The sequence below is a fragment of the Gigantopelta aegis genome, chromosome 4 (assembly GCF_016097555.1).
Source record: "Gigantopelta aegis isolate Gae_Host chromosome 4, Gae_host_genome, whole genome shotgun sequence".
Taxonomy (NCBI): Eukaryota; Metazoa; Mollusca; class Gastropoda; order Neomphalida; family Peltospiridae; genus Gigantopelta; species Gigantopelta aegis.
Window position 1 is genome coordinate 87,384,127 of NC_054702.1, and position 20,029 is coordinate 87,404,155.

The following is a 20,029-nucleotide window of genomic DNA, read 5'->3' on the forward strand; positions in this document are numbered from 1 at the left end:
CCGACAGTTGACAATCCAGGACATGCCACGTCTCAGTGAACCGCAGAGAAACAATGCCATCGGCCGACTAGACGCAGGCGAATCCAGAACGGCCGTTGCCAGGGCATTCCATGTGTCCCCAAGCACCATCTCCAGACTGTGGGACCGTTACCAGCAACATGGATCAACACGTGACCTCCCTAGATCCGGTCGACCACGGGTCACTACCCCCGGGCAGGACCGCTACATCCAGGTACGCCACCTTCGGGAACGATGGACTACTGCCACCTCCACAGCCGCAGCAATACCAGGTTTGTGCAGGATATCCGACCAGACCGTACGGAACCGAATACGTGAGGTAGGAATTCGTGCCAGACGTCCAGTTCGAGGTGTCATCTTAACACCACAACACCGTCGACTCCGACTGCAGTGGTGCCAGATTCATCGACAATGGCCTCAACTGCGATGGAGACAGGTGTGGTTCAGTGACGAGTCCCGATTTCTGCTCCGACGTCATGATGGAAGATGTCGCGTGTATAGGCGTCATGGTGAACGTTATGCGGCAAACTGCGTGCAGGAAGTGGACAGATTCGGCGGGGGTAGTGTCATGGTGTGGGCAGCCATCTCACACACTGGCAGAACTGACCTGGTCCACGTGCAGGGCAACCTGAATGCACAGGGCTACATTGACCAGATCCTCCGGCCACACATCGTTCCAGTTATGGCCAACGCCAACGCAGTGTTCCAACATGACAACGCCAGGCCTCACACAGCACGTCTCACAACGGCTTTCCTACAGAACAACAACATTAATGTCCTTCCTTGGCCATCGATATCACCGGATTTGAACCCAATTGAGCATCTATGGGACGAGTTGGACCGACGCCTCCGACAGCGACAACCACAGCCCCAGACCCTGCCCGAGCTGGCAGCAGCCTTGCAGGCCGAGTGGGCCACCATCCCCCGGGACGTCATCCGTACTCTGGTTGCTTCAATGGGCAGGCGGTGCCAGGCAGTTGTCAACACACGCGGAGGCCACACCCGGTATTGACTCCAGATGACCTTGACCTTGGTGGTGTGTCCTATCACTTACTCACAATGGACTAGAGTGAATTGTGAACAATCCTGCAACATTTGGTAATTATCGGACTCACCATTCAATAATTAAATCAATTCTCCAAATGTTACGACAATGTGGTTTTGCGTTTCTTCTTTTGAAGAGTATATATATTTTTTAAAAGGGACTTTATTTCTAATAATTAACTTTAAAAAACTTAAGTACTGTACATAATAGTAAGGCAGCTAAAAACAAAGCACAAAGTAATTAGTTACCTACCTCAATTCCATCAAATTCCATCTTAATAACTGGCACAAAAGCTTCCTCCACAGGCTTGTGAAAAAAGACAAGAAACAAAAATCAATGTAGGCTATATCATATGATTACTTTAAGTTGTCACCCAATAGCAGATATATTTTTATGAGCCGAGATGTCGTAAACATATATGAAAACAGACTGAAATAAAACCAACTCTTACCAAAGGGAGATAATTCACCTAAACTACAAAAGCACATATGAAAACTTTAGTGGCTTTTTAAGTTCTCTGATTTTACATTTTCAATTTGTATTAATAATAAATGTGGTAGAGCAACACTAAAGTTTTAATTAATTATTAACAACATCATTTCTAAGTGAGACAAGTCGTTGTATGTGCATACCCGTAGATTCTTCACTTCAGACTGTTGCTTCAGCAGATCATAGAATGATTTGAAGAAATCGTGCCGCTCAACATGTCGAGGTGCCACACACAGCGTATCTATATCAGCACCTGTTGTAAAAATATGTATAACATTTATACACAGGCACAAGCATAATGCAAAATAAACAATGTATCTATATCAGCACCTGTTGTAAAAATATTTATAACATTTATACACAGGCACAAACATAAAGCAAAACAAAGATTTGGAATACTTTAGTTATATAAGGAAACCTTTTTTTTAACTTTAGCATTCTGCAATGTTTTAATTAATCAAATACATTTAATAAAACTGCTTAGCAAAAAACCGCACAAAAAACTATTACGATTAGGTTTACACATTTACCATGGATTAACCAAACAGAAAGGTTAGCGTATGAGAATAGGATAAACAATACTGAGTGCTACAAGCATTCTGAGAGTACTACCAGGCCCAACAAATTTTTGTATCTCCTAAATTCAAGGGCCATAACTCTATGAAAAATGGATAAATCGCAATGAAAGTTAATCTGTAACATAATATTATAAAGCTATACACAAAATTGCAAAAAAACACCCAGAAAACATATTTTGCCATAAAAGCCAACTTGATCTGTAATGGTACATAAGGCTACACACAAAATTTTAGCTCATATTTCATGGCATTGTGGAAAAAACCCATCCAGAAAACTATGTGGGACAGAGAGATAGGGATGAAACTATAGTCCTCTCCAGTTTGTGATCAATAAACTTACACAACTTGTAGTTTGGAGGAAAACATTTGAAGATAAATGCACATGTCTAATATCTGCTGTGTAGTTAAAAAAGAGACAATAATTTAAAATGTGCTGTTTAAGATTGAAAGGTCAATGAAGATATTTTGTTGTGTGCAGTAAGTTTACCTTTTGTGTGTACACCAAGTCTGTAAGAGCCAAATGTAAACACTTTTCCTCCAAAAGTATCTATTTTGCTTTCTGGAATGTTGTTCTAAAAGAGAGAAAACACAAAATAAATAAATTACTCATGTAAGTCAGTTGGCCATACCCGAAAAGGTAAGTATTATTGCACATAATATGTTATTAATAGCAGGGTTTTAACCGTGCCACATTTTCATTGCATTATAAAAATATCGCTGAATTGTTTTCCATCGGTAACCAGTGCAATAGGGCCTTCGGGCTATGTTTCCTAAGGCAATGTTAGACAGGCAGCGAGAGGTCAGCTGACAGCAACTGACCAATGACAGCGCCTCGTATGACTGTAGGAAGCTAGCGGAAATTTTAAGGAAAGGTTTCCGCTGTGTATTAGAGACCAGTCAAGCTAGAGGTCAGCTGATAGAGGGCGCATTGACTGATGTTGGGAGGCGTTCGGCACGTCTCTGTCTTTCCACAAGAGGGGAAAATAACCAGGGATTTTGACGAATCAGATAGCAGTCTGTGTTTGGAAATCTATGCAGGTCTTTGGGATAGTCACTTCCATTTGAATTTCCAAACACAGCAGCGTAAAATTAATTTTTTCTATACAAAACAAATTTGAGGAGTATTCTACGTTTGAATTACAGGAATAGAAAAAGAGGAAAAACGAAAAAGAAATAGATATTTTCCTTTCAATGGAAAAGCAAGTTCGAGTGTCTTTTATGGTGCCGGAATGGTACATATTCCAGGGATCCGAGGTTGAGCGGCTTTTCAACATCATGGGAAATTCGGAATCGCTACAACAGGGACTTTCTTCTGTGTCCCTGGACTGCAGTGCGATGTGTTCGTCATGCTACTTCTGTGACGCTATAGAACCTTTGTGTGACATAAAATCGCCAAGCCGCCACTCATAAGTGAACGACTGAAACACAGTTGTGTAAACTTCAACTGTAAAGAGTCAAGATGGCCGATTCGGAGCAAATGTTGGCTGAGGAAAGTCACGTGAGTTCGGCGGCAACCAAGAAGATTTCTATGGACACAATAGAAATTGTATTTGGTTTGGGGTTTACTTCGATCAAGGCCCTGTCCTGTTTAGAAATGGAGGATTTAAAAAAGACAAAATTGCCAATAGGCCAACAAAAACGTTTAATAAAAAGTATTACAAACACACTGCAAAACGAAAATGGTAATACAAATACAGTGCCGGGCCCGGGTGCAGCAAGCGAAAACCCAGAAGGGGCCCAAGTGCGGGAAGCTGAAGACCACGTTCATCAAGAAACGGAACCACCTGTTCACCAGGAGTCGTCTGCAGACAACACCAACAGATTTTTTCAACAGCTTTTACAGCAATTGGAGAGTCACCGGACAGCAAAACATGCGTTACATGGGACCGTGCAAGCAACACCGGCTGATAACAGCGTTACAGGTATGTTGTCCTGGCAGGACCCACAGGTTTATTTAAAATCCCTTAGTGCCCCAAAGTCTAATCACTATGAGATTATAGATTTTATTACAGGTACACCCACTGTGTCGGAAAGAGTAGTATCCACTAACGAGGAATTTGAACTTATTTGTAGATTGGGTAGCAAATATCACTCTTAGCCAGTGGTCAGGGGCAAATATAGCAATATTGCATAGGCTAGTACAGGAAGGAACACTACCCATGACTCAGATATTTGACTATCGATCATATACTTCCCATGTGTATAGCCTGATCAGTACACATGATATTGTTTCTGTATACATGTATGATAGAGAATACCGGCGCTTGCAGAACTTACATGGGTTTAGATCGGGTACTGCAGTAGGCCACCTATCAACAGGGTTTCTCAGGCTAAGACAGGTGGCACAAGCACAGAGCCAGTCGTTCAAATCCAAACCCCCACCAAACAGGCTGAGGCAAAAATTTGCTACACACTCAGGAGAAGGCAAGATCATTTGTAGGAAATTTAATTCAAGAACAGGGTGTTTCCTTAATGGGTGAAAATATGAACATGTTTGTAATGTGCCAGGCTGTTTTAAATCACACTCGGGGCCCACTGCACTCGGAATCAAAAAACTACCAGTAAAACCTTCGTGTGGCTTAAACCTGGCAGCTTGGATCAAGGAGATATTATCGACAAAGAATCTAACCCCACTCCTACCGAAATGGATAATCACCAGTCTGCACGACTACACAGCCCTCTATTTAAAAAAAGCTTCAAAAAAGGTGCAGGAAGAAATATTAAATGGTACCGTATATCTTCGCCTATAAGTCGAATTTTTTTCACCCAAAAATTATTTTATAACTTGGGGGGTCGACTTATAAGAGGGTAAAAAAAATTCAACAAAAAATATTACTGTTTTGTGGATTATTTTACAAGTTTTATTGTTGAAGTATGCCATGTATTTATACTCAAATATGTTAATTTGACACATTTATTTTTTATAACCTATTTTTTTTGGCATTAGAACGGTTTTGGTTATGCGAAAAGGCGTACGATCTCACTCACATGCCAAGACAACAGTCCACTTAGTTAAATTAACAGTCATCACTAATAGTAAAAATGTAAACAATACTAACTACCTGTTGCCTGAGTTTATTTTGAAATCTGGTCACTGGCATTAATGGTTGTTCAAACAATGTTTTGGCGGTGATTAACTTCATGAATATTACTGAGCTTTCCCGTAAAATAGACTGATCTCTGCAGTTCACTATCTAGAGCAATAGGGACACACATCATTTGTACAAAAACCAGTGTACTTTCCAGAGTTATCCTCCTTACATGTATTAATATGGCGGCAAAACGTGATACTTTCAGTTTTTTTATCGTAGTGATCTGTTGTCAGTGTTTATAAATAAAGTTGTTGTCTGTGCACAAAACCATCTGTACAGTACTATACAGTAACAGTCAAACAGCTTTCACTCTCTACTAAGGGAATATTTCGTTTTGATGCTATGTAATAATGATAGTTTGATTGGAATAGTCTGATTATATTGCGATGTACAAAACGTGAAAACCGAAGTTTGTAAAATAATTTTCTTTTGTTCAAATATTATTGTTCTCATGTGCTGAAAATAAGAAATATTTCAATATTTATAAGTAGTTTTTCATGGGTCGACTTATAAACGGGTCAATAAAAAAATACGTTTTCAGGGCTTGAAATTAGGGACTCGACTTATAGCCGAGATCGACTTACAGGCGAAGATATACGGTAACTACATAGAGGTTGATAAAAAACCTATTATAGTGAGTCCTCTAGGAATGATACAAAAGTCAGATGGTGGGGTGCGGTTAATTCATGACTGTAGTAGACCTAAGGGTAAAGAAGTAAATGATTATGTTGGTTATTTAGAAAAGCAACGTTTCCAATCCGTGGATAGCGCCACAAATCTAATGAAGCAAGGGTGCTTCATGGCCAAGGTCGATTTGAAATCGGGGTTAAAATGGCTGGTTGATGGGGAAATGCATTATTATTATGATACTAAACTCCCCTTCGGTTCCAAAATGGCACCCGGTATATTCCACAGACTATCTACAGCTGTCAGAAGAATTATGTCACGCAAAGGTTTTACAAACATTGTAGCATATATAGATGATGTTTTTATATGCGAGTCCACACAAGCAAAATGCGCAAAAGCTCTTTCTGAGCTTATTCAATTACTTAGGAGGTTGGGATTTATGATTAACTGGAATAAGGTGGTTGATCCCACACAGCAACTTGTTTTCCTGGGAATCGAGATCGACTCCAATGAGATATATCTAAAGCTTCCGGCAGAGAAGCTCATTGCCCTCAAGCAAGATTTGGCTGCTTTTGGTAATCGTAACCGTGCAACGAAAAAACAGTTGCAAGCGTTAGTGGGTAAGCTAAATTGGGCTGCAGCAGTAGTGTACGGCGGTCGTGTTTTTCTGCGCAGACTCATAAATGCAATCAAGCTGCTCTGGCAACAGCACCACAAAATTAGGTTGCATGCAGATATTTGCGAAGACATACACTGGTGGCAACAGTTTATGTCTCACTTTAATGGGAAATCCCTTTTATTGGATAAGCTCCCTGTTTCAGCTATCTATAGATACGGACGCCTGTATGGAAGGTGCAGGGGGTCACTGGGGATATAACTGGTACTATTGCAACTGGCAGATTGATTTGCCATCAGCAGCCCATCTGCATATTAATGAAAAAAAGGTTCTAGCAGTGGTGCTGGCGGCACATCACTAGGGACACATGTGGGCTAATCATCGCATGTATGTATTCTCAGACAACACAGTGACAGTGGCAAGTATCAATAAATGTACTTCGCGCAATAACACTATCATGAGATACCTGCAGTATCTATTTTGGCTGCCAGCAAAATTTAACTTTCACATTATTGCACGACACATTCAGGGTAAACACAATCAAAGGGCAGATTGTCAAGCCCCGTTCCTTTAGAGTTTTTACTTGTGCGCATTTCAATACGGTCTCTTTTATTTCTCCTGTCTAGGCATACACAGCATGGGACAGCTCACAGTGCTGGATTCAAGAGTGTAGAACCTGAGATGTAACGCCTTCGCACAGTCAACTAAAAAGACTTATACAACTTATTTGAGCACATATTTACACTTTTGTGCATTGTTCAAAACAGCAGCCTTTCCCATTTCACTCACCGACCTAGGGCGATATGTAGGCGATATATCGCCTACCTGTCCTTCAAATTAAAATACAGATCAATAAAAAATTATCTTACAGCAGTACGCCGCCTTCATCTTGAAGCGGGCCACCAAAACCCCCTGAACTGTCACATTATAAATTCAATAGTAAAAGGAGCACGCAGAATGCTGGGTGACACTGTGTTACAAAAAGTGCCCATCATGCTTCAGCTTTTGTTTGGTATATTTGGTCAGATGGATTTTAAAAGCTCGAAAGACATTACTTTTTGGGCGGCCTGTGTAGTCGCCTTTTTCTCCTTTTTTCGGAAATCAAATTTATTGGTTCCTTCCTTGTTGGCCTTTGATCCATTAAAGCATTTAAAGGAGACCGGACACCAAACCATATATACAGCGTAATGAATTGATTGCCATCATAAACCACAACACGCAACTACCGCGCTCCCCTTATTGACCAAGTTAAGCGTGCCAGTCTTGGGGTTTTTTGGTTGCCAGAAACTGTCGACAATTGATGAGCTAGACCTGTGACGTCATCGATGAGAGGAAAACTGAAGAAACTACCAAGCAGCATGGACGAACTTAGCGATTCGAAGTGACGAAGAATCGTGTCCAGCTTGTGCTAATGGCATCAAACCGTATCAGTTTGAACCACTTATCAGAGACTTTGTCCCTAATCCTGGAAATGTTGTCTTAGACGAAAATTCGGATGAATCAACTGCCAACGAAGACGAGGCAGCCACACGTGACACGGTCATAACCTAGCATACAAGCATTTTTTTAAAACATAATTTATTATCACATTTTTAATGTAAACTGAAGCAAATGGACCTAATTACAAGAAAAGCACACAAAACGTAATAATATTTCATCATAAATCTTGTTCAGCATAGACGTAAATATGACACATCAGTGGATATTCCAGAGACCGATTTCGCAAATTTGCAAAAAAGCGTCCCCTCCTCACCAAAGCAAGATATAATAATTTAACAAAAAACTTTGTTCTCTTAACTAGTTACCCTCCAAGTTTTAATGTGTTTGGTTAAACTGTGTACTTTTAATTATTAAGAAAATGTGTTAACAGTCTGCCGAAACTGTCCACAGCCGGGTACAGAAACACAGAAATGTTGGAAAATATTATACTGTTGCCACATACTGACAATCACTTTACAACTAATATGTGTTATCGACAATATTATTATGTAGTCTTTGCATTTATTAATATAAAATACAACAGGCCCGTAAGAAAGGGGGGGGGGGGGGGGGGGGGGGGGGGGGGGGGGCCCCTAGGGGCTTGTTCTCCATCACACACTCTAGGATGAAAATATGTTTTAAATTTTCACTACTTTATATAATGATATAAAGATAAAAATCTAGTTTGTATCCTGACTAGAGACTGTATTCCCCTTCCCCCCTTATATTATTTTATGGTAACAGTCGAAAATTAGACGACCAATTGTTTCAACCTCTGCCAAAGGTACCAGGTTTTCTGCCAGAAAATAATTTGAGGGTACGTAATAAAACAGGCCCGTAGAAACTTGGGGTGGGGGGGTGGGGGGGGTGGGGTGGGGTGGGGTGGGGTGGGGGGTGGGGGGGGGGGGGGGGCCACCCCACCCACCCCAACCCCCCCCCTCCACTTGTGAGCTTTTCTTTATCACATTAATTTTTGCCATTGTAACCAAAATCTGATAAATCTGAACTTCCCATAAAAAATTATGCTTATCACGGCGTATGAATATAATGTCAAACTATTTTTACATGACCATACACTCACTACTACACTGCATTGTGTGTAAGAATAAAAAATTGATCTGTAAATTTGTGTTTAGAAGATGTCATTTGTTTTCAGAAAATTAAGTCAAGTTGTTGTTTCCTGTTTTCGATGTTCGTTTTTAACAATAAAAACCGTGGTTAATGTAAATCTAATTTCCAAGAAAGGAATATTTCTATGCGTCTTAAGTCACGTACTCATGCGGATGGTTAAAACTGCCCACGTGTCCCTGCTATGTGGCTCCCTTTGTCACAAAGGTCAACTTTTGTTTGGGGTTTCCGCGGTCGTACCACGTGTTACATTTGTAATTTTACAACATTCCACAATGCTGACGCCTTCTTGAAGGTACAGTAAGTTTGTGCATTTTATACATTTATGTTGTGTTAATTTATAACAGACTGTCGTTCATTTGTGTATTTTCTTTGGCATTTTGAAGATTTAATCGATACAAAAATGTTTTTAAATCAAGTCACATCGGAAAAAAAGTTTTCCATGTCGACTCTCCAATTCCATTTTTAGCAGTCTATATGGCGACAAAAAGTGCCTGCAAATGTTATATTTTATTTATAACTGATTTTAAAATATTTGCATAATATAAAAACGTCTAAAGTTATATTTTAGTCATTACAGAAAAAAGAAAATGTTTGAAGAAATATAAGATGTTGCATGTATTTTCCACTTTCGTTTCAGTCGTAACAAGGACGCTAAAATTAAAGCTTCGTTGTTACAATGGTAATGAGTGTGTACAAAAAACGTCTAATCGGTTTATATTTTGATCAAAACTATTGTAATACAGCGAAACATTGTTGTAAGAGCTGATTATTTTCTTAAATGCTTCAAATGCGCATCCATAACCTAAAGATCAGTCAAACACTAAAAGTAGCAACAAATGCACGTGGAAACAAGGATTTTATGTTCCACGTTTCATAGTTAACAGACAGCTTGTTAAAAAGCGAAAATAGGCATTTTCAGTTAAAACTGGTGAAAATCAAACATTGTATTGCTAATTGGTGTAGTCTGATATACTGTCTTCACCTTTACCTGATTCATACTGCCAGCCATTATTATGTTCTCTTCAAATTAACTGCCGGATTGTTACAAACGTAACACGGACGTTATTGTGCTGGGCTCTTTGTTATGACAGTTTCATCAAATCAAAAACAGCTTTTTGCGGCACAAATGTTTAAAACCATTTTTGCAAACTTTATCTATTGTAGATTACTATTATCCTTGGGTGTCGTACAATATATTCTTATGCAACATTTTGACCAGTGCTAGCTTTTTTTTTGGGGGGGGGGGGGTGTTTAACAACGTAACATGGAACCAACTGCATTAGTTTGACATTAAAATGATGTCATTCAAGACAAGACAATCGCTGCTTAGGCATAACTTTTTAAAATTAATTTAATTTTTTGTTAATAATTATTTGTTAGTACTTATCTGGATACAGACGGGGTAATGTAAAAAAAAAAAAACACCACAAAATTCTGACAATTGTGTACCATACCTTTTTATGGCATGTTTCCTGAAAGATGACATATTTTTAGGCCTTGCTAAGATTCTCAGTTTATGTGTAAGTTAATTTATGTTATAGTTTTTGTAATAATCTGCCCGAACATGTAATTTTGCTGTAATAATGAATTGTGTAACAATTACACACTATTTAAATTTTTTATAACTGCTCCCCACCTCACCCCCATGCAACATTTGTTGTAACACCCTCTTAAATTATGTACCACTTATTAGTACTCCCGGATTCCACTCTACTTGGGTGAAGGACTTAACTGATGTCGGTAGAGAGCTTACCTGATGTGTTTGGGTCGAAGGACCGAACACCCTGGTGGACCCATCATTCTCCGATATTAATGTTTCCTGTCCCAACTAGTGTTCCACAACTGTAAAAAGGTTGTGGTATGTATTGTCCTGTCTGTGGCAGTTGTATTTGTTGTACTGACTGAGAGCTATATTTTATGCATCATGTTTTGATGAGGTGCTGCTTAATTTGAATTTTGTCTGTAAGTTGTTTTAGTGGTTTACATGACTTGACACTGAATTGAGCTACTTTTCTGTTGCAGTGCTAGCATGTCAACTCGTCAAAGCAGTAGGTTTGCTGCAAAGAGAAAACTAAATGAGTTGGAGTCAACATCTTCCAGCTCCATCGATTTGCTCATTGCAGCTACCTCAAAGAAGAAAAAGAAAAAAAACACCAGCTCAAAGAGTTAAAGAATGCAGGGAGAGGATAAAGGAAAATAATCCAGAGAAATATGCACTGTTCTTGGAGCAAAGCAAGAAAACAAGCAAAGAATATCGTCAGAATATGACAGACGGTCAGAGGACTGTGCAGAACGAAAAGGCAAAATTGAGAATGAGGGCTAAAAGGGACAAAGAGCAAGAAAAGAACACACCAAGGAAGACGAGGGCCACCCAAGAGGAACAACGTGCTAAATAGGTAGAACAGAAGAAACGACAGAAAGAAAACATGACACCACAGAAGAAGATTGCGATAAAAAAAAGACGTGCCCGATTATATCAGGAGAAGACGGCTAGACTAACTACAAAATCTTCCCAGGTTGAGTTGCAGCACAGTGATGTAGAAGAAATGCAACACATGGGCGCAGAAGAAGCACACATCTCTGGAGATCAGATTGACGACACGAGAAGCGGGGTCTCAAGAAGGAAGGGACTGTCACGGGCAAAGTCGGCGCTTCCATCAAGGCCAAGAAAATATGTCCAGACTGTCTTGGACTTGATGGACAAGTCTACACCAAGAAAAAATAAGCTATCTGAAGCAAACACCACCGTAGACGGACAGTGGAGTTTAAAATAGGCACAATGGTCCTAAGTTCATTGACCAACTTAAAGAGAAAACGGTCTACAAAGTCCAGTATTGCTCGCAGTGTGTTGTTGACTGTTTGCCACCAGAAGAGGTCTGTGAGAGCCGGCAGCAGAGCCTTTGGAGTCCACAGGAAAACCTTATTAAAGCTAACCAGGAAATGCACTTCCAGGCAGAATGTTAAACTGTCATGCTTTAAAAAATCCCGGAACGAAGCAGTGGCTTTCATGGAATGCAGTGCCTCTCCCCTACCTGACAAGAAGCTTGTTTCAAAGAAGACTGGTAAGAGCTGTACTGTTCTGACAAGGCCTCTCCAGGATCTGTACCAGGACTTCATGGAAGTTTCAGATTCCTCCACGAAGATCAGCTTTTCACAGTTTGCCAAATGCCGTCCAGCACATGTACGTAGAGGGGATGATTTTCCGTTTCAGATTTTGCCACATTCCGTTTTAGATTTTTGCAAATTCAGTTTTTTTCCGTTTTTGTGTTCAATTAGTGTCATATTTTATTGTTATAAACTATATACATTTGTTTTATTGTTCCAGAACTGAGCTGGTTTGCTATTGCTATTTGTTAAATACCTGTAAAAATAATTTTTGAAACAAACTTTAAAAAAAAGAGAAGTGTATAAACCGCACTACTTGGTTCCCACCATCATCCGTAAATAAACCGCACCTTTAAATAAGCCGCAGTTAAAACAAAGCCACAAACTTAATTACGGTTAATTATTATTTGTATTTAACCTTCTGACTACTGCAGGCGAGATATCTCGCCCGACGTCACGTCAGTCGATATACTGTACACTGTATACAGTGCATTCCCCAATTCATATTTCCCGCCGTTTTGCACACGACACTCACCGGAAACGGAAATATAATTAAAGAAAAAAGATTTTTTTTCAAAATGGTGGCTTTTGTTTTGATTTTTTCAACTGAAAATACCTTGAAATTTTGAGTTCAAAAAGTGGTTTTCGGCAAGTATTTTCGCTTGACAACAATGGCGGCACGTCGCGGTCATTTTCAGGGATCGATAGCCAACTGTGACAGCTAATTTGATAATAAATCTGATCGTTTTACCAACAACGAAAATTACCAAATATTGCAATATGAATCTTAGTTCCGAGTTAAAAAAAAAAATTCTGGTCAGAAAACCACTGTTATCGGGAATAATGGACATAAATACTGGACAGCTGGCCACAAATGCCCGTAAGTAAACGCAACTTTTTCGATTTTTTGCCTAATTTTAATCACCATTAGCCGATCTCAAATAATAAAAATTACAAAAAAAGACACGAAAATAATACTTACCGATTAATATATGAACTTTATTTCATGTTTTTATAAAACATTTAAGTGAATATATGTGAGTAAAAATTATAAACTTGTACCCACTCAACGTGGTTTTTGTTAAAAATTAATCCAGTAGTCTAAAGGTTAATAATAATAAACCCTCCTTTAATTTTCACCCAGCGGGAACACTGGGTAACTGATGCATTTATTAATACTTATTTAATAATTACAGTAGTAACACAAAAACTAAATGGCATTTTACTGTTATGAGTGAAACAAAACTTTAAGAAAAAGTTTCTTCAATCTTATTTATATGAAAAACATACTATGAAAAAAAAACCCCAAAAACATAAATTTACTAAGAACAAACCTTTTGTCTGCTAACATCCTTGATCCAGTCTTTCACAAGTGTGTTGATTTTCAGCAAAACCTCCATACTGTAAACAAACAGAATAGATTTTTAAAATGATAATATTAATATCAAAGCTATGTACAAGAAGGAACATAATGAAATATTTAGCTTTTAAAGAAGCCAGCAGTTGCACACCACCTCCATATGAAGAGTTGTTACAAAACTTGTCCAAAGATGAGGGAAATTAAACACAAATTGCTTGTTTGATAATATGAAATGCTACATATACGTAATAAACATGGAAGATAATAAACAATTTACTAGGTATGATCAACTTTATGTCACTAGTAAAACAATTTTCACTTGTCAAATGAAAATTAGTTCATGAAAGGACATAAATTTTATTATAACTATACTAAAACGCAAAAGAAACGCAGGTCCTGAAAATGCGAAAGAATTGCACTTTGTAAAGCAGTATCTTTGGTGGAATTGAACCTCAACTGTGTTAAAGGACATGGCACACACCCACACCGCAGTCCCACCTGCGTGTCAATTTCATTACCTGTGTGACGTCACGAATTCTCAAAACACGTTGTTTGCACGTGCTGGATCATCCGTATCATGAATCCAGTGCAAACACACTCATTGAAATGCTTATAAAGCCTACACACCTGGATTTAATCGCATAAATTCAATTTGAGTAGTGACAGACAACAGAATCACATTTTAAAAATGCCGCGACTGACGCAACTCCAGCGAGGGATGGCCATCGGGATGTTGCAAGCCGGACAGACCCGTACTGCTGTAGCCAGACAATTGGGATGTCATGTTTCGACAATCGCACGCCTTTCTCAACGTCACCAAATCACTGGATCTGTGAACGATCGACCACGCACCGGCCGCCCGAGGGTGACAACCGCAGCCCTAGACCGGTACATCCCGGGTGACCCACCTTAGGAATCGGATGCTGCCAGCAGCTAACACCGCTCACCAGGTGCGTGGTCCACGTGGTCCAGTGTCCGCCGATACCGTCCGACGCCGTCTGAGGGCAGCAGGACTCCGTAACCGCCGTCCTTATGTGGGACCAATATTGACCCCTCGGCACCGCCAACAACGTCAACAGTGGGCGCAACAACATCAAAGATGGCGACGTGGCCAGTGGCAACAAGTTCTGTTTACTGATGAGAGCCGTTACAATGTTTCCAACGCTGATGGCCGAATCCGAGTATGGCGACGTCGACATGAACGTTACTCCGACTGCTGCATTCTGCAGGCCGACCGATGGGGCGGGGGTAGTGTGATGGTGTGGGGTGGGTTCTCATTCAACCACAGAACACAACTTCATGTGTTCAGACAACGCGTTAATGCCGCCGTGTACCAAAATGACGTCATCAACAATCACGTCGTTCCCTTCTTTGCCGCTCACCCACGTGTGCGCTTGCTGCAGCAAGACAATGCCAGGCCGCACACTGCCAGGGCAACACAGGCGTTGCTGGCTCAGCACAACATCCCAACGTTGCCGTGGCCAGCCTTATCACCGGACATGGCGCCTATCGAACACGTCTGGGATGAAATCGGACGTCGCCTTCAGGCTCGCGGACAACCTCAGAATATGCAGGCGCTGGAGGCAGCATTGGTCCATGAATGGAACTCACTCCCTCAGGCATTCTTTCAACGGCTTGTCAACTCAATGAGGAGACGTTGCACTGCCTGTTTGAATGCCCAGGGTGGTCACACGCGATACTGACTTTGACAATGCTACAGGTCGTCTCTTTCACATTTTTAACATGGACCCCCACCCTACTTTATGACATGAAACAATAGCCAAAAAGGAATTCAATCAAAAATTTCCAACACCAATGTGTGCCGAATTGGTGTAGCTCCAAAATAAATGTTGAAATCTTCATTTCGTTTTGTTTTTTTAATATTTTATATCCAATTTAATGAGAACCTGCGTTTCTTTTGCGTTTTAGTATAGTATAATGAGTAATCTTTACACATTCTGGCAAAATACACTGAAAGTTGCCTTTGAGCAAAGTAGAGAAATCCAGGTCAAAAACTGATCAACAGTATATTATAGTACAAATCTATTAATTACAAGGACAGTTAAAAAAATAGAGATATGTACATACATGATACAATGTATTTTAATACCCTATAAATGTGGCTATCTGTTATCAATGGTTGGCTGTTTTAGGCAGACAATTTTACTAATCTCAAAACCGACGACTTTAAATTAAACATAACTGACAAAGGAAAGGATTATTTGTTTAGACACCTCAGCAAATGTTAAGAAAGAAATGTTTTATTTAACGACACACTCAACACATTTTATTTACGGTTATATGGTGTCAAACATATGGTTAAGGACCACACATATTTTGAGAGGAAACCCGCTGTCGCCACTACATGGGCTACTCTTTCCGATTAGCAGCAAGGGATCTTTTATTTGTGCTTCCCACAGGCAGGATAGCACAAACCATGGCCTTTGTTGAACCAGTTATGGATCACTGGTCGGTGCAAGTGATTTACACCTACCCATTGAGCCTTGCAGAGCACTCACTCAGGGTTTGGAGTAGGTATCTGGATTAAAAATCCCATGCCTCGACTGGGATCCGAACCCAGTACCTACCAGCCTGTAGACCGATGGCCTAACCACGATGCCACCGAGGCCGGTTGTAGTATTAAAGTCCATGCCTTAATTAAAGGCGCAGATCTTAGTTTCAGCCCGTAAAAATGGACACTAAGTTTAGTTTATACAAACCTGTAACATATTTGGATAAGGTTATAACAGTGAGAAGCTAAAGTATGTGATGTTTTAACTGGGAAATACAGTTCAAAAATAGACTAGAGCTTGTCTCGATATTTCATTTCATTTCAACATATTTTCGTGCTTATATCCATTTAAGGTTCAAGCATGCTGTTCTGGGCACACACCTCAGCTATCTGGGCTGTCTATCCAGGGTAGTGGTTAGTTGTTAGCTTGTTAGTGGTTAGTGAGAGAGAAGAAGGTAAAGTGGCCTTACACCTACCCATTGAGCCCTTCAGAACTCGCTCTGGGTTGGAGCCGGTACCGGGCTGCAAACCCTGTACCTATCAGCCCGTAGTCAGGTGGCTTAACCACAACACCACCGAAGCCGGTAAAAGGTGTCTCAATAACAGTTACTTCTCAGACGAACGTGCGTTTTTAGAATTATGAAAAATGCATTTTTGGGTATTATAAAAACCTGGATGACCAGAAGCAGTTCAGGTGTTCGTCATTGAATATTCTAAATAATAAAATGTAAGTACTTCTAACTTAAATTATCCAAAACGGCTTTAATAGTGAAACATACGTCGTAGTGTTTAAAAACTAGGGTCTGTCACTTTAAAGATAGCGTGAGAAAATAGGAAAATATCTCACCGTTCAGTGTCAACCATTATGATTTAGATCTCTTTGTATGTGCTACGAGTTAGGAGTTAATGATAAGCTTAGCAGTTACGTTTAATAAATTGCTTTCATAAAAAATAGATTATGATATTAACAACATCCGTTTATGTCTTCTGAAAGTCAACTGCTTGCGGTTGAGCTTTGACGCTGCTAATCTAAATGCTAATTGTTAACATTATATCTAAAAGGTTCACTGAAAATGGCTGAACTTGGTTTCCTTTGGGAAATCAATATATATGGAAGTTTAAGCATCCATATGTATATAATTATGCTGGTTGTTTTGCACTAGAAATCGCAGTTGTATCCCAGGAGAATAATATTAGGTTTCCATGATCGTAGTTATTGGAATTAATTAAAAAGGTAATATGGTCAGAGTAGTTAAAGGGACATACCCTAGTTTTTAAACACTAAGGTATATTTTTGACTGTTGTAGCCGTTTTCGGTAACTGAAATCATACTTTACTTAGATTTTATGATTTAGATTATCAATTTCCGTACATGCGAAGTGTCTTTGGTCATCCTGGTGGTTTTAATATCACAAAATGCATTTCTCATATTTTTAAAAACGCACGTGCAAGTAACAGTTATGGAGTCGAGTTTTAGTCCGTTTTCAGAGGGTATTTCACCATTTCAAAGTCACAGACTCATGTTTCACTCAAGTGTAACTTTATCCAAATGTGTTTCAGGTTTGCAGATTAACTGAACTTAAGTGTTAATTTTTACGGGTTGAAACTAGGGTATGTCCCTTTAATGGCATTCATTAATAGTTGATGTAAACGAGTGCACATATTGAAATCATGTATATATCTCAGCACCTGTTTTTCTTTTAGGCTGTCCGTTAGTCTTTCATGGGCGTATATAGGGGAGGGGGTCGATGGGTTCGACCGAACCCCCCCTGAAATCGCTTTTTTTATAATTTAATATATCTGACATTATTATATTTACTCAACATAGAAATATATGCCCAATATCTCTGCAATCTATTTTGGAACCCCCTTTTCAAAATCCTATGTATTGGAACCCCCCCCTTTTCAAAATCCTATGTACGCCCATGTCTTTGTGTCTAGTAGTTTCGTACTGAACATGACAGACTGAATAGCCACCTACACAGACTGAAGCTCTAGAATACAGCAACGTGCCTATGTGGACAGGGCGAAACAACAACCCTCTTCATCCAGGATTGCAGACAGCACTAACAAATAAGACACCAGATATGGCGTCCGGATCCCATTTTTGTAGGAGGGCAGTTTGATTTTTGCTAATATTGCAGGTAGAATGATGGAGAAACGGCTTCAGGTTAGCACATTTTACCCGAATATCTGTTTTTTGCCCAAATTTGAAGATTTGCTCCAGCTCCCCCACTCCCCCTCCGTCTTTGAAGATTTGCCTCTGCCCCCACCCCCTGCCTCATACACTTATGGATATGGCCTGCTTACGTATTCTTGGCAAAATAATGACACGGCGATAAAAAAACTTGCATAGAGAATGTCATGTTGCTTAAGAGCGATTTTGTGAATTGGACGCCATAATCAATGATTTAAGGGCCATCGGTCTACAGGCTGGTAGGTACTGGGTTCGGATCTCAGTCGAGGCATGGGATTTTTAATCCAGATACCGACTCCAAACCCTGAGTGAGTGCTCCGCAAGGCTCAATGGGTAGGTGTAAACCACTTGCACCAACCAGTGATCCATAACTGGTTTAACAAAGGCCATGGTTTGTGTTATCCTGCCTGTGGGAAGCGCAAATAAAAGATCCTTTGCTGCCAATCGGAAGAGTAGCCCATGTAGTGGCGACAGCGGGTTTCCTCTCAAAATCTGTGTGGTCCTTAACCATATGTCTGACGCCATATAACCATAAATAAAATGTGTTGAGTGCGTCGTTAAATAAAACACTTCTTTCTTTTGTTTTCAATGATTTAAGGGCAGATCGATGATGAAATTCCAACTGATTCCCAACACAACTGACGTTGAAAAACCTTTGTTCTGAAAACATACCTTCGATGCATGTCGAATCTGGCCATAGTAGAGGATAATGAGCTTTCATTGCATACTCTTTGTGGATCACACATTTGAAAATTATCAAAAGCTAACAAAAAAGTTGCTGGTTAACTTTGCCATCACGAGAACGAGTGTTTGAACGTGGAATAGCCGAAATGGATCTGTATTTTATTGTTCCATCGTGTTAAGCCGCAATCTAAGAGCGTCAACGTCTCCTTTGATATTTTATTTGTCAAAATTGTAAAAAGGCTGATAAGATTTTACTTAACTGAATTTCACAGAAAACAAGTGAACCATGATGAAAAGTGCGGCCATTTTGGAATTAATTTGAGTTGATTATTGTACACTCTGACCAAAACGAAATATCGAACAACACACTATTATATTGCATCAACTTGAATTGATTGTTTTTCTGGCCACCCACCACCTAAATCTAAACGTCAAAATCAATAACAGTTAAACCTTGTATCTCTGTAAAAGACATAATCTACTGACTGTTTTAATAAAACATCCTACCTACTTCGTCTATAAGAAGACTGCCACTCTCCAGCACAAGTCTACTTTGTCTCTAGGAGGACTGCCACTTCCGGGACTTACGTCATAAGTATTTTTTTCAGATACTGCACAAAGGGGAGCCATATAGAATATTCCTGGAATTGGACATGCCAGAATCCCAAACAAACAGAAACCTTGGTTAGTAAACTTCCCCACCCCCACACACACCCATACACTACTCCATGCTAGTGTTGTTTTGTGGGAGAAACTCAAATGAACAGATGTTTAAGGAAAGAAAAAGAAAGAAATGTTTTATTTAACGATGCATTCAACACATTTTATTTACGGTTATGGATCACTGGTCGGTGTAAGTGGTTTACACCTACCCATTGAGCCTTGCAGAGCACTCACTCAGGGTTTGGAGTCGGTATCTGGATTAAAAATCCCATGCCTCAACTGGGATCCGAACCCAGTACCTACCAGCCTGTTGATCGATGGCCTAACCACGACGCCACCGAGGCCGGTCAGCAGCAAATGTTAAATGCATTTGGATACAGCCATTTGGATATTTTAACAATTTGGTAGAATACAGAAAACTACTCCAGCGACT

At 39.9% G+C, this 20,029-nt stretch overlaps 1 protein-coding gene across 4 annotated transcripts in view; it reads right to left on the minus strand.

Moving 5' to 3' along the window:
• The window catches only part of LOC121371319 (poly(A) polymerase type 3-like), a 73,090-nt gene that overhangs the window by 36,102 nt on the left and 16,959 nt on the right, over positions 1-20,029 (minus strand). For all 4 annotated transcript variants that reach the window (XR_005957788.1, XR_005957787.1, XM_041497124.1 and 1 more), the window contains exons 3-6: positions 13,515-13,581; positions 2,618-2,702; positions 1,696-1,805; positions 1,316-1,369 (exon numbers count right to left, since the gene is read on the minus strand). Coding sequence is in view for 2 of the 4 variants with exons in the window: in XM_041497124.1 (XP_041353058.1) it covers positions 1,316-1,369; positions 1,696-1,805; positions 2,618-2,702; positions 13,515-13,581 (316 nt within the window). In the remaining 2 variants the exon portion in view is untranslated. The remainder of the gene's footprint in view (positions 1-1,315; positions 1,370-1,695; positions 1,806-2,617; positions 2,703-13,514; positions 13,582-20,029) is intronic.